This window comes from Polyergus mexicanus, unplaced genomic scaffold (assembly GCF_030449975.1).
Source record: "Polyergus mexicanus isolate NDT 795.1 unplaced genomic scaffold, iyPolMexi1.0 SCAF_17, whole genome shotgun sequence".
In the NCBI taxonomy this organism is placed as follows: Eukaryota; Metazoa; Arthropoda; class Insecta; order Hymenoptera; family Formicidae; genus Polyergus; species Polyergus mexicanus.
In genome coordinates this window covers 2,791,482-2,805,673 of record NW_027223337.1, presented here as the reverse complement: position 1 = coordinate 2,805,673, position 14,192 = coordinate 2,791,482, and the positions used below count along the sequence as shown (strand labels likewise).

General features: G+C 30.7%; 1 protein-coding gene, 1 long non-coding RNA gene and 1 pseudogene across 6 annotated transcripts; 1 reads left to right on the top strand and 2 right to left on the bottom strand.

Moving 5' to 3' along the window:
- The first annotated feature begins 271 nt into the window (after nucleotides 1-271).
- LOC138940567 (uncharacterized) lies at nucleotides 272-4,284 on the top strand. 2 transcript variants are annotated; one of them, XR_011448010.1, is made up of 5 exons: nucleotides 272-704; nucleotides 773-992; nucleotides 1,986-2,124; nucleotides 2,452-2,614; nucleotides 2,821-4,284. It is a non-coding gene; the product is annotated as an uncharacterized lncRNA (long non-coding RNA). The 2 variants fall into 2 exon arrangements; XR_011448009.1 differs by having other exon boundaries at nucleotides 285-704; nucleotides 2,452-4,284.
- A 2,133-nt stretch (nucleotides 4,285-6,417) lies between these two features.
- LOC138940703 (uncharacterized) lies at nucleotides 6,418-11,627 on the bottom strand. Of its 4 annotated transcripts, none has more exons than XR_011448035.1 (6): nucleotides 10,797-11,609; nucleotides 10,578-10,654; nucleotides 10,168-10,266; nucleotides 8,860-9,076; nucleotides 8,533-8,695; nucleotides 6,418-8,450 (listed from the first exon to the last, which is right to left on the bottom strand). XR_011448035.1 is itself a non-coding variant. In XM_070309826.1 (6 exons), exons 2-4 carry the CDS (start codon nucleotides 10,984-10,986, stop codon nucleotides 8,997-8,999), a joined length of 369 nt encoding a protein of 122 aa, XP_070165927.1. In that variant the 5' UTR covers nucleotides 10,987-10,992; nucleotides 11,064-11,626; the 3' UTR covers nucleotides 6,418-8,450; nucleotides 8,533-8,695; nucleotides 8,860-8,996. The 4 variants fall into 4 exon arrangements, 2 of the variants coding, with proteins under 2 accessions (XP_070165927.1, XP_070165926.1); XM_070309826.1 differs by lacking the exon at nucleotides 10,578-10,654 and having other exon boundaries at nucleotides 10,797-10,992; nucleotides 11,064-11,626; XR_011448036.1 differs by lacking the exons at nucleotides 10,578-10,654; nucleotides 10,797-11,609 and adding an exon at nucleotides 10,346-10,517.
- Nucleotides 11,628-11,629: 2 nt separating this feature from the next.
- Nucleotides 11,630-13,884, bottom strand: LOC138940705 (uncharacterized; annotated as a pseudogene).
- Between the last annotated feature and the right edge of the window lie 308 nt (nucleotides 13,885-14,192).

Sequence of the window (14,192 nt, the reverse complement as noted above, 5' to 3'; positions counted from 1 at the left end):
TTATATAATTTAGGAATCGTTTGGGGAAGTTTAGGAAAATTATTTTAACATTTAGGAAACAATATTTTTTTTGTAATAATAAAAATTTATCGAGCGTCAAGTTAGCAGATCTTAATTATGTTTAATAAATATTATGAACGGAATAGATTAGAAATCATTTGGGAATAACATATTCATTAATATTTTTATTTGGGAAAGTCGCATTTTTATAATTTAAATAAATTTGTGTATTCAAAAAAAATGCATTATGCGTTATGCACGCGGCATAAAGGATTCAACCAATCAGAGTCTTTTATTTCTAAAATGAAAGACTCAATAAAATATTTTCATGTGCGCTGGTCCTTAAGAGCAAGCAAAATGAACAAGATTCAACTCTATAACATTATATTACGTATGACGTCGTCGGAATTGACATACGACTGTAATAATTGCAATTTCGAACCAAAGAACATTCCATTTCTTTCTGTGAATCATAGAACAATTGGAAGAAATGGATTTGGAGCGTTAGAAAAAGCTATCCAATTTCATTCACATATTTACAAAATTCGATGTCCCCAAAAGGAATGTAACGGAATTGCTACGGACATTAATTGGACTAATTTCCACATTTTTATTGACATAAGACCACAAATCCAAATGACTGCTGGAATGAAATGTACTCTAGGCGATTTTCCGATTATTTTGAATTTGGAGAAAAAATATAGGTATGTACAGACCGTAACATTAATTAATTAGAAAAAGCGTTATAATTAATTACTCTTTCAATTTTCAGATTAGCAGATGTCATTGGTTATACCCCTGATCATTTCGTTGCTTATTGTCGAAGAATTACAGGTCGTTGGCTATTGTGCAATAATCTCAAAACTGTGATTGAATTATGCAATGATAAAATTACGATTACTCCTCATGGGATTATTTATATAGTGCAATGATTGTGATGGATAGATTTCCCACAGACAGCTTTGTTATTCGATCCTAGATTCAATTCAAATGTAATTTAAATAACTATATTTTTTATATAAAATTATAACTGTTATTATGCTAAATTTTATAAATAACGACATTTGATTTTATATATATATATATATATATACTGTTGTGCCTCCGAAGAGGCACGGTAGTTGGGATCGTTTGCCGGAAGGAATTTGGGAATTCGGGCTCCGCCTGAGAACTTCACTGTTGTTATTTGTTTAAACTGACACCTTTTCAGTTAAATAAATATATTAATATCTATTTTATTTGTGACTTGATTACAATGTTCCCGCACTTTCGCTCGCGTCGCGTATCACGATAACGGATATCTTAACGTGCGCGTGTCTAGAGTCGAGTTTTGGTCTCGAGACTCGCCTCTCGCTTCTTCGTATATATTTCTGCCGACTGCGTGGCTATTCAATATTTTAATAATTATTGCTACTCGTTTTGACACTCGCGGTTGTTAGAGATATTGCTCGCGTAAAGGAATAAAGATTGCCCGTGTAATATTAATTGTAAAGACTGCCCGCCGTTCGTTAGCGGTGGGCCTTTTTATTAACTCCCTTTGGCTACCCGGGAGGGGGTCGTTTAGCGACAAGGCTGTGTGTCGTGTCGCTGGATTTTGGCAATATCCGGATGCAAGCTAAGAAGTTCTAAGTAGGACTTCTTTGCTTGCACTTTCGCAATTTCTTTATTCCTTTTTATTTTGCTTTTAAGTAGGACTTTTACGTTGCATTTTCGCAATGTCTTTCTTCCGCTTGCCCTGATTTCCGCGTTTTCGCAATGAAATGATTGCACGGTCGCTCGGGCTTAGCGCGTGGCTCGCGTTGTCAGCGCTTTGTTCGGTCAACGCTCGTAACGTGATCTGTATTCGCGTTACACGTTGAGCAATCATATAAAATAATATTTAGAATAATATATTTAATAATTCGTGTATAGCCTGTTCGGGCTATAACAATACATATATATCCATATGTTAACATTATATTACATTTTACTATAATTTGTTCTAGGATTTGGAAAAAGATGTTTTCTATCTGTGGGATTTGTATCTCCAATACCTCCATTTTCTATTAAGAAGGCTCGGAATATCTTACAATCTTACTTTATTTTCGTATAACATATCTGTGGCTAATGCAAACTCAAATAAACGTAAGTAAATTGTCTTTATTATCAATAATTTTATAAATATTAATAAATGTATTAATTTATTATGTAGTAAATTATTAATATTAATAATTCAATAATTCAATTAATCATAATAATATTTAAAAAATCATTAATTAGGAAGATTAACTACTAATAGATTAAATACTAATCTGATATCCATCTAAAAAAACAGATAAAGATATAAAATTTTTTTACAGAACAATAATGAGAAAGATTAAAATAAAAATAATTTTTATTTAAATTAAAATTAGAATCTCAAAATTAAAACTCTATCTTCCATAAAAAATATCTGTATGTTTCTATTTTTAGTCGAAAAAACCGAAATCTTGGTCAAGATCTAAAATATCAATGAACAACATTACCAGTTCCCAGATCTGCGGTCGGTGCCAACAGAGAACATTGATCGGTTTGCAAATCCTTCCGAGAGTGATGATATTGATCTCTTAATAACTTGATGAAGATTTAAAGAAAAGCAAGTAACATTCATTGTATACAAAAATATCCAAAAAATTTTTTTATTATTGTGTAATAATAATGAATAATTTTGTTTTTTAGAAAAATGGTCTATATTATGGCCCATATTTAGAACGCGCTTACAAAGATGTTAGCGCGTTGTAAGCGCATTCTGAATATGAACCAATATGTACAAGGTAATCTACGTATGTCTTTATTTCCCAGATAGCCAAGTCTGTTCGAACAGATTTTGCCAAACGTCTGCTACAAATTTTTGTCAGCAGAAAGATTCCAGATTGTATACAAAGTCTGTTATATCAGATAATGATAGCAGAATATCAGCAGGAATGTTACAAAACCTGCTGACATAATTTGACAGCAGATCAGTAGCAGAAACCGAGCAGAATTTGCATAGAATTATTATAGCAGATAGCCAGCAGAAACCGAGCAGGATCTGCACAACGCAATTTGATGTCAAATTGATAGCAGAAATCGAGCAGGATCTGCTCGCGCGCAATCTGTCGGCAGATTGGCAGCAGAAATCGAGCAGGATCTGCTAATATGACTTGACATCAGATTGTCGGCAGAAATCGAGCAAGATCTGCGCGCGCGCAATCTGATGGCAAATTGGCAGTAGAAATCAAACAGAATCTGCAGCTTTTAGCATTCATATAATTTATTGAGATAATATAGTTTATTCGCTTACAGCTATGCGGCGCACTATTCACTTTCTATATCCGTATTCAAATTCTTGTCATGAGCGTATATAATGCCTGCAAAATGCGGCTAATAACATCGTAATTATTTCTATCAATTTAATTTCTGATACGACTCCCGTACCGGGAATTCAGATATTTAACTGATTTTTAGAAAATCAGACAGATAAATATCCGATTTTCACTTATTTGGAAAGAAATTATCCAAATAAGTGAAAATCGTTCGTTATTATATTTATTTAAGATATAAAATAGAAATTAACTTCCATATAAATAAAATATTTTAATTTTGATTTAATTTCATAAATTAATTATTCAAATTTTCATATATATATATTATATTAATACATATTATTAATATTATAAATTTATGTTATTAATACAAACGTCAGAAAATGACATCCTGTGAATGTGACATATCAACTATTGACGTCATTTTTGAATCTTATGAGACCTATCTTTAAGATTAACTCTAATTGGTTATTTTGTGACCAAAATTTACTGTCATTTTGCTACTTGGACTCGAGACCCTTTAAATGTTTAAATCCATTTAAATGTACCATTTTATATAAATGTCTAGAAATTGCTCGATTTCTGCTGTCAATCTGCCGTCAGATTGCGCGCAGGCTCTGCGTGGTTTCTGCTGCCAATCTGCTCACATTGCCTGTCAGCAGGCTCTGTCGACAAAACCTGAGCTTAATGTGGTCACAGATGGCTATGGTTTTGGCATGGAATTCTGATTAAATTTGCTGCCAATCTGCGCGCAAGCTGCTAGCATTTTGCTATCTGGGTTGTGATAAGAGATCTAAGAAGAGCTTATATCTAGATATTTCTATGAGAATTCAGCATGTTTAATATATGAATACATTTGTAATACTAATGAGAACAGTACTGAAATTTATATTTAGTAATGAAATACTTAGTTTTATATAAAAATCTATTAAATTAAAAAAAGAAAGATATTACATTGTGTGTATTTCCTTATTAGTTTTATTAAAATTCATCCGCACAGGTTTCGATAAGAAAAATACTTCAATCTTTTCTTATCGCCACACAATAAAATTTGCATATCACCAATATGTATTTTTGCATAATTTGTGCATGAACCCATTAAGTATTATAGGTATGTTTATAAAAAAATTATAAAAATTCAGTAAAATAATAAAATCTACGTCGTCAATTCCGACGACGTCATACGTAATATAATGTTATAGAGTTGAATCTTGTTCATTTTGCTTGCTCTTAAGGACCAGCGCACATAAAAATATTTTATTGAGTCTTTCATTTTAGAAATAAAAGACTCTGATTGGTTGAATCCTTTATGCCGCGTGCATAACGCATAATGCATTTTTTTGAATACACAAATTTATTTAAATTATAAAAATGCGACTTTCCCAAATATAAATATTAATGAATATGTTATTCCCAAATGATTTCTAATCTATTCCGTTCATAATATTTATTAAACATAATTAAGATCTGCTAACTTGACGCTCGATAAATTTTTATTATTACAAAAAAAATATTGTTTCCTAAATGTTAAAATAATTTTCCTAAACTTCCCCAAACGATTCCTAAATTATATAATATAAAATAATTAGAAAATATTTAATTTCTCTGCTAACTTTACGGCGGTCCAATGTTGGCGGTGTCACGCTGGTTTACTGATGGCCAATGGTTGGTGAAATGTTGGATTTTGCATTTAGCCAATATTATACCAACAATTGAAAAATGATCCGATCGGACAAAAACATTGACCCAATATTGGGCATATGTCGACTGTCTAAATTGTAGATATTGGCCCAACGATTTCAAATGATAATGGACCAACATTATCTGCATTGCAATAAATATATAATTTTTAGCTAATATTAATTTCAAAAACCACAGATCCCAAGAATAAAATAGATATCAATAAATTTTTACCTACAACTGTTAATTACATCCATATAAATCACATAGATTTTAAGTCATTACAAGAATTCCTAGAATTATATAAGTAACATGCAATTACTATATAAACAGATATAAATAAAAATATATTGGGTGTCCATTTTATTTTTGTGATGTATGGTTAATGAAAATAATATTAGTTAAACATCGTATACTTATTGATTAGAAATTGTCGACTAATTAAACCTCAATAATGGAAAGATCATAAGCAACAAATCAAAATAAATCAATTTTTGTAATAGAATTATGACATGTCTGAAATTCGGATATAGAGGTTGTCTTTATTATATAATAATATATGCAATAAAATAAACAGTTCTATAATTAAATGTTTTAATTCTAAGACTGAACAATACATAATTTAGAATAAATCTGAACAAAATAATATAATTTTTATTGTAATATAATTTGGTATAAAATATTGTTTATTATATTTATATAAAATATTCCCAGACAGCACAAAACATCCTCAGGATCATCCTGAATATGTCCAGGATGGTTCAGGACATTTGTAGGATGTTTTAAGATATTATTATAAATATATTTATAAAAGTTTAATATGCATACATAATTATTTTTAGTTGTGTCGGCTATTTTATATACCCAGTCAGCCAGGTCTGTTCTAACAGATATTGCCAAGTGCTTGCTACAAATTATTGTCAGCAAAAAGGCTACAAATTTGGTACAAGAGTTGTTATTACCGATTAAGCTGGCAGATTGCCGGCAAAAATCAAGCAAAGCTTGCTAACATAACTACACAGCAAATTGGCAGCAGAAACCGAGCAAAGCTTGCTGACATGACTGACATCAGATTGTCGGCAAAAACTGAGCAGGATCTAGAGTGCGCAATTTGATGGCAAATTGGCAGCAAAAACCGAACAAAATCTGCAGCTTATTACAAAGTATTATAAAATAGTTCAGTCGCTTATCGCTATGCGGCGCGTTATTCATTATCTATACCCGTATTCAAATTCTTGTCATGAGTGTATATAAAGCCTACAAAATGCTAATAATATTATAATATATATATTTCTATCAGTTCAATTTTTGACATAATTCTTATACAGGAAATTCAGATATTGAATTGATTTTTGGCAAATCGGACAGATAATTGTTTGATTTTCACTTATTCAAAACAATTTCTGTCCAAAAAGATCCTTAATTTTATAAGTTAAGTTATTTGAATTTACTTATATGTTTTAACATATTAATATATGATTTTATATAATGTCAAATTATCTAATGGTCATTTTATGACCAAAACTTATCATCATTTTGTTACTTAGGGTTAAGGCTTTAAATCTATTTAAATATATACTTTTATATGAATGGCCAAAAGCTGCAGAATTTGTTCGGTTTTTGCTGACAATCTGCTATCAGATTGTCTTGCGCAGATCTTGGTCGATTTTTGCCATCAATTTGGCGTCAAATCATGTCAAGCTTTGCTCGGTTTTTGCCGTCAATTTGCTGTCAGGTTATGTCAGCAAGCTTTGTCACCAAAACACAAGCTTAATGCGGACACAGATGGCACCGGATTTGTTACCAAGTTTTGACCGAATTTGATGCCAATTTGGCGACAATTTGTTAACAAATTGCTATCTGGGTAATTTAGAAATCTTAAGTATTATAATAAGTATTAATGTCCTATAAATATCCACTGGATAACCCCTGGATGTCTGTAGGATATATCTGCCCTGTCTATTATATTGGATGTCTTTTGGATTTCCAGAGGACATATATATGTGCAATTAATTGTTAACGTTAATTTCGTTTAATATTAATAATTGAATTTGATGCGCACATTTTTATATATCCAAAATTATTATTTATTTAATATTTCATGAGAAATGTTACTGTTCGCAACATTCCAAAAACTTTATAAACAATAATATTCAACCGTTAGTTCGTTTGTTTACCGCTATGCGACACGCGAACTCGTATTTGAGATTTGGTCATGAGAATTATATAAAGCTTGCAAAGAGCAACTGACAGGAAATTACAAATGTAATTATTTTTTATCAGTTCAATTTTTGATGCAATCCCAACATAGGGAATTCAGATATTGGATTGTTTAGAAAATATTACACAACTCAAACCCGGGAGCCAAACCTATGGTAAGATATTCATGTACAGCACGAAAGCCTCAAATATTAAAGAACGGTGAACTATTTTTAATAGATTTTTAATATTGGCAGTAAATAACAAAACATAATTTTAATTTATATTTAAATTTTAAAATTTGCTCCTTGAAACATACGAAAAATATCCCTAACATATCCTATAAAAATCCTTAGGATGTTCCACAGGATCTCCCTAGATTCTCCAGAGGTTAATATACGGCTATCATTTACTCTTCCTCAGGACATCCAGAGGAGATCTGAGGATTACAATGGGATATCCTGAGGATATCCTACATATATGTCCTGGATGCCCTTTGGACGTCCTAAGGACATCCTTGTGCTGTCTGGGTTGTTATACTATACTATAAATATTGTTATATTATTGTATATTATATTATATATTGTATTATATATATATTATATATTGTATATTATATTATATATTGTATATTGTATTATATATATGTTAAGATCAGTCTTTATTTTTCAAAATAAAACGTTATATGTGAACAATTTAACTTCTAAGTTTAGCAGGAACTTTTATAATTGCACAGTTATAAATTATCTTAAAAAAAAACTAACTATATCAAACATAAATGCAATTGATATATTACTGACTAGCAATATTAATATTCCTAACAGTAAATAATAATGTCACAAAGTAAAGTACTATATTGTACAAAATAATAGATAGCAGCAAAATGTATCATTTTTATCAAGAGCAAAGTCAAAAATCATATTGATGTCCTGAAAGTAACTTAATAAAAAGTAATTTAAAATAAAGTAATATAATATCTGTAAAAAGCAATCATTTTCCATGATTTACTTTATGGCAAATCTAAAATTAAATGAAAAAGTTGGAAATTTTCCATGGAAAAAGAAAGCATAAAAAAATTCAATTCTTTACTCGTGTAATTTTTTGATTGTGATTCATCAGTCTGATTGTTATTTATAGTTTCCTTCCTCCTGTTTCGACCACCATCTCGATCTATTGCATAACGTAACCAAGATTTAATTGTTTCTTCGGTTATCTTATAAGAGGTTTCTTGATTAGTGCTTGCGGATCCTATAAAGTATAAGAAAACTCAATTTTACAATATGAAAATTGCATCACAATTTATTTTCAAGAATCGTAATTGTAGGCTTACTAAGAATGAGTTGGCATACGGCATCAAAAGATTGAAGACTTGTTTTGGCTCCTCTTCCTGCCCAGTTTAATTTTTGTGCTAATTCATTATGAACAATCCTTCTGAGAATTCTCCGTGTGTGATCCGCTTGCGAAGTTCCTCCAAGGCGGCGAAAATGATTTATCTATTAAGAACAAAAATAATTTTCTTTGAAGATAACCATGAATAACGGGAAAGTTTTCGTTTTTCTTATAACGAAATGCAAACACTTTAGAAAAACAAAACATAAAGGTTTTACAATTTTAAGAAAGAACAACATAAATCAACATATATACAATAATTGCTTACGTAAAGTGCAAAGACAGATTTTTGTTTCAGAAGTTCATTGAAAGTTGAAAGATTTCTCAGTGATAAGGCAGGTATAAGAGTCTCTGTTTCCTCAGGTAACCTTTCTTCTGTAACGTTGTCACTGAACAGTTTGTTTTTTATACATTTGATGTCTTTTTTATGCTGTCTATGTCATACTTAATATCTTCAAATGTAATAACAAATTTCGTGATTTGAACTGAAAGCATGTTTGATTATTAGCATTTTAATGTTCCCAGTAAGCAATTTGATAACAAATTGTTGCCAAATTGGCATCAAATTCGCTCAAAACTTGGTAACAAATCCAGTGCCATCTGTGTCCGCATTAAGCTTGTGTTTTGGTGACAAAGCTTGTTGACATAACCTGACAGCAAATTGACGGCAAAAACCGAGCAAAGCTTGACATGATTTGACGCCAAATTGATGGCAAAAATCGACCAAGATCTGCGCAAGACAATCTGATAGCAGATTGTCAGCAAAAACCGAACAAATTCTGCAGCTTTTGGCCATTCATATAAAAGTATATATTTAAATAGATTTAAAGCCTTAACCCTAAGTAACAAAATGATGATAAGTTTTGGTCATAAAATGACCATTAGATAATTAGACATTATATAAAATCATATATTAATATGTTAAAACATATAAGTAAATTCAAATAACTTAATTTATAAAATTAAATATCTTTTTGGACAGAAATTGTTTTGAATAAGTGAAAACCGAACAATTATCTGTCCGATTTGCCAAAAATCAATTCAATATCTGAATTTCCTATATAAGAATTATGTCAAAAATTGAACTGATAGAAATATATATATTATAATATTATTAGCATTTTGTAGGCTTTATATACACTCATGACAAGAATTTGAATACGGGTATAGATAATGAATAACGCGCCGCATAGCGATAAGCGACTGAACTATTTTATAATACTTTGTAATAAGCTGCAGATTTTGTTCGGTTTTTGCTGCCAATTTGCCATCAGATTGCGCACTCCAGATCCTGCTCAGTTTTTGCCGACAATCTGATGTCAGTCATGTCAGCAAGCTTTGCTCGGTTTCTGCCGCCAATTTGCTGTGTAGTTATGTTAGCAAGCTTTGCTTGATTCTTGCCGGCAATCTGCCAGCTTAATCGGTAATAACAACTCTTGTACCAAATTTGTAGCCTTTTTGCTGACAATAATTTGTAGCAAGCACTTGGCAATATCTGTTAGAACAGATCTGGCTGACTGGGTTTGTAATAGTAAGTATTGATTTTCTCATGAACAATAGTAAAAGCTTATTTTACCTTCAGATAAACTTGTATTTGCTCGCGGTTGTGACGTTGTTGCTACTCTTGCCGCTGTCTTAAGTACAGAAGAATGCGAACTCATTTCTTTATCGATATCTATAAACATAAGTCAGAGGTTATCAAAAAATTCTATAATTTACTGAAAACATAAAAACATTTGTGTTATGTAATTTACTTTGGATATTATCATTACTAGTCGGTAATTTAATAGGTTCTGGTTCAGGTAAAGGTTTGCTTTTTTTTCGACATTGAAACTTGTTCTTTGAAATAAAATTTCGATTTCTATCTATCTTATCATCATTTTCACTGGATAAAGATGCTTCATTAGATGATATTTCAGATGCAGATTTTGATGCATAACGCTGATTTGAAAAGCGTTTTCTTTTATTTATTTAGTTTTCGATTACCTCCGTGCCTGTTTGAATTTCATCAGTATCTAAATACTGATATCCATCTCTTTTTGATTTAGCTTTTGTTAAGAGATCTGTATATTATACTAATTAGTTTCATATCAAACTGAGCTTTCAATTCCCATGAGAAAAGAGATAATAAAATAAAAGTCAAATTTAAATTTTGAAAATATGTTAACAGTTATTATTAAAAGTCTATTTTAAAAAAACATTAACCTGTTTGATACAAAACTCGACATGAATGTGTTTTCCAACATGATTTTGGTGTTTCGAAAGTTGTAACTGCCTTCCAAAATCGAGTTCCTTTATATTGAGGATAGAATGTTTTATGATTTCCATCAGTTAACCAGGAAGTTGGTATCACTTTACAACTTTCTTCGTCAGGAAAATCCACTACAGAAAACATTTTTATCTATTAGGTGTACAAATAAGTTTCCGCCGTTTTTTATCAAAAATTGGGCGTTTATTGTGAAAGAACGGAACTTAATGTTTTGAGTCACTCCCAATGTAAGTGCAAGTTCTTCTTGCGTTTGGCACGAATCTTGATCCAATAATGCTCCCAATTCCGCGTCTTCATACACTTTCGGCCTTCCGCTACGTTCTTTGTCTTCGATGTCAAATTCACCGTTCTTAAACTTTTGAAACCACTCACGACAACTTCTCTCACTTAAGGCAGCCTCACCATATGCTTCTACAAGCAATCGATACGCCTCAGCTGCAGATTTCTTCAAATTGAAGAAGTAAATCAAAAGTTCCCGCAAATGACGCTTATTCGGCTCAAAACTCGACATTTTCGCACACAAAAGAATATATTATACTGATAAAAAATCACTGATATTTTAAGGTTATGTTATTGACTAATGTCCAATCTTACGATAAGGACGTTTTACATCTGACAATTTTAACCATAACTTACTGGTGGCGCTAACTTTTGTCAAACGGCGGAAACTTATTTGTACACCTAATATAAATAAAAAGAAAACATAAATATTAAAATATTATATAATTGTAGATACAATATTATAACAAGAAAGATATAATCTTAGTATATACCTTTCTTTTTTTACGGTATATGCAGAAGAGGAAGACATATCGAGAAAAGAGACTATTTCAAAAGAACATTTTTACAGAAAACAGAGCTGATATTCCAAACTTCATATTGTTTGGATAGCGATAAAACTTTAAATATTTTCAAAAGTGATGAAGAACACGGATAACTGTACATATCTTCTATTTGCAAATATTTTAATCCAATAATATATATATCCTTATTCAATTCGACAAAATTGTAAATTACTACAATGTTATTGTCTTTCATGCTGACACAGTTATTCCCGGAAAACGTTGATAAAGTGAAGGCAGTGCTTTTCACCTTCCTGAATTGTTGTACACGACATGGAAAATCAGTCAGAGGTCCATCTGAATGCCTTGAATTTAATACAACATGATAGCGAAATTTTTTATCTTTTGTATAATCATGTAATAGTGTTTTGTTTTCTGCAACTAATACATGTGAGCTCTCTGACAGCCTTTTCACTATTTGCTGTAATGGTTGATTAGAAGTTCTCAAAAGTCTTTTTAACTGAAAAAGAAAGGACTCAAAAGGGAAAGCACTAAATGAGTCAAGAATTCCATATTTCTTTGCATCAGCTGTTAAATGTGTTAAACAATGAACATTATAAACAACTGTGTCAGCACCATATAATTTAGACCAGTGATTAACAAAGGATCTCAACAAATCGGAAGCAAAATTAAGATAATGTACAATTAAACTCGTACTACATAAGATAGTGGAAGCTACATGTAGTAACAAAAAATGTTTATAAATTGCGAAAGGCACATTGTTATTTAAAACAACTATTCCAAAATACAAAAGGAATTGCCGAAATTCTGGTGCTTTCCAATATGCAATTTCCTTTAAGCTACGTGGTTTCCTTTGAAACTCAATTGGGAAATGCATTCTCTGAGCAATTAATTCATTGGAGATTCAGTGAATAGAATTAGTTGATAATCTAACACGTAGATCTCCTTTTAATAACATAATTAGAAGCTTACGCATGCATCCAAGATTAACCAAATGCATGTAATCCAAAGGAATTTGGGAAACTAACTCAATATTTAATTCTGATAGAGGAGATATTGACTTATGATGATCTGGATCTGACATTGAAGTAAAACTTTCATCAGTACGTAATGGTGCATTTTGTAATGGAAATGTCATTCTATGATTTATATATACACCTTCTTGTTCACATCAGTCACATCTTGAATATGCAATAAATAACTTGCAACATTTGATCATACAACGTGCTGGAGTGTCACAGATAAAAGCTCTGATTACAACTTTAAATTCCATTTGACTTCTGTCATGGAAAAATCCATTTTCACATAATTTTTTGAGTTCTGGTACGAAGTCTTCAAAATAATCAGTAATTGGTTCTGGTTTACTTTCACCAAGAAATAAAGAAACCAAAAATAGCTCATACTGATATTGTTTATCAATAACATAGCAAAGTATTGGCCAAAATTGCTTTGAGGAACTTTTATATATAGGTATTCCATCAACATTAAAAGTCAATTGAATAGTGTCGCCATAATATTTATGCTTCATTTGTAAATTGGGAGTGATACCGATATAGTGCAAATCACCACTACTGCCTAACTTTCTTACAAGTGTTGTTCTACTTGTTTTTAATAGGGTACGTGCATCTCTGGGAAGATTTTCAATATTTGTGTGTACTTTCAGAATTTTTAATAATTTGTTTATCGATGAATGCTTAATATTTTCTTTGATGCACCATTTTTGTATTTCACTTTTTATAGATGTATCACTATTACTCTGTGACATATTGTCATTTGAAAATGATGCAGACTCATTATCGAAATTACTATTAAGATCTTCACAATAATCATTAGTATCATCAGAATCATTTTTTAAATCATTCATACAATTTTCATATACATGATAATTATTACCCAGACAGCACAAAACATCCTCAGGATCATCCTGAATATGTCCAGGATGGTTCAGGACATTTGTAGGATGTTTTAAGATATTATTATAAATATATTTATAAAAGTTTAATATGCATACATAATTATTTTTAGTTGTGTCGGTTATTTTATATAATTTAGAAATCTTAAGTATTATAATAAGTATTAATGTCCTATAAATGTCCACTGGATAACCCCTGGATGTCTGTAGGATATATCTGCCCTGTCTATTATATTGGATGTCTTTTGGATTTCCAGAGGACATATACATGTGCAATTAATTGTTAACGTTAATTTCGTTTAATATTAATAATTGAATTGATGCGCACATTTTCAGATATCCAAAATTATTATTTATTTAATATTTCATGAGAAATGTTACTGTTCGCAACATTCTAAAAACTTTACAAACAATAGTATTTAACCGCTAGTTCGTTTGTTTACCGCTATGCGACACGCGAACTCGTATTTGAGATTTGGTCATGAGAATTATATAAAGCTTGCAAAGAGCAACTGACAGGAAATTACAAATGTAATTATTTTCTATCAGTTCAATTTCTGATGCAATCCCAACATAGGGAATTCAGATATTGGATTGTTTAGAAAATATTACACAAC

Bases quoted from the DNA above. Each gene is read 5' to 3' on its own strand.
- LOC138940703 (XM_070309825.1), bottom strand. From the start codon at position 10,986: ATGTTTTCTGTAGTGGATTTTCCTGACGAAGAAAGTTGTAAAGTGATA. The intron at 10,267-10,796 runs GTTAATGTTTTT...TTATGTTTATAG, and splicing joins TCGAGTTTTGTATCAAACAG to ATATCGATAAAGAAATGAGT. The intron at 9,077-10,167 runs GTAAAATAAGCT...ACATGCTTTCAG, and splicing joins AAATACAAGTTTATCTGAAG to TTCAAATCACGAAATTTGTT.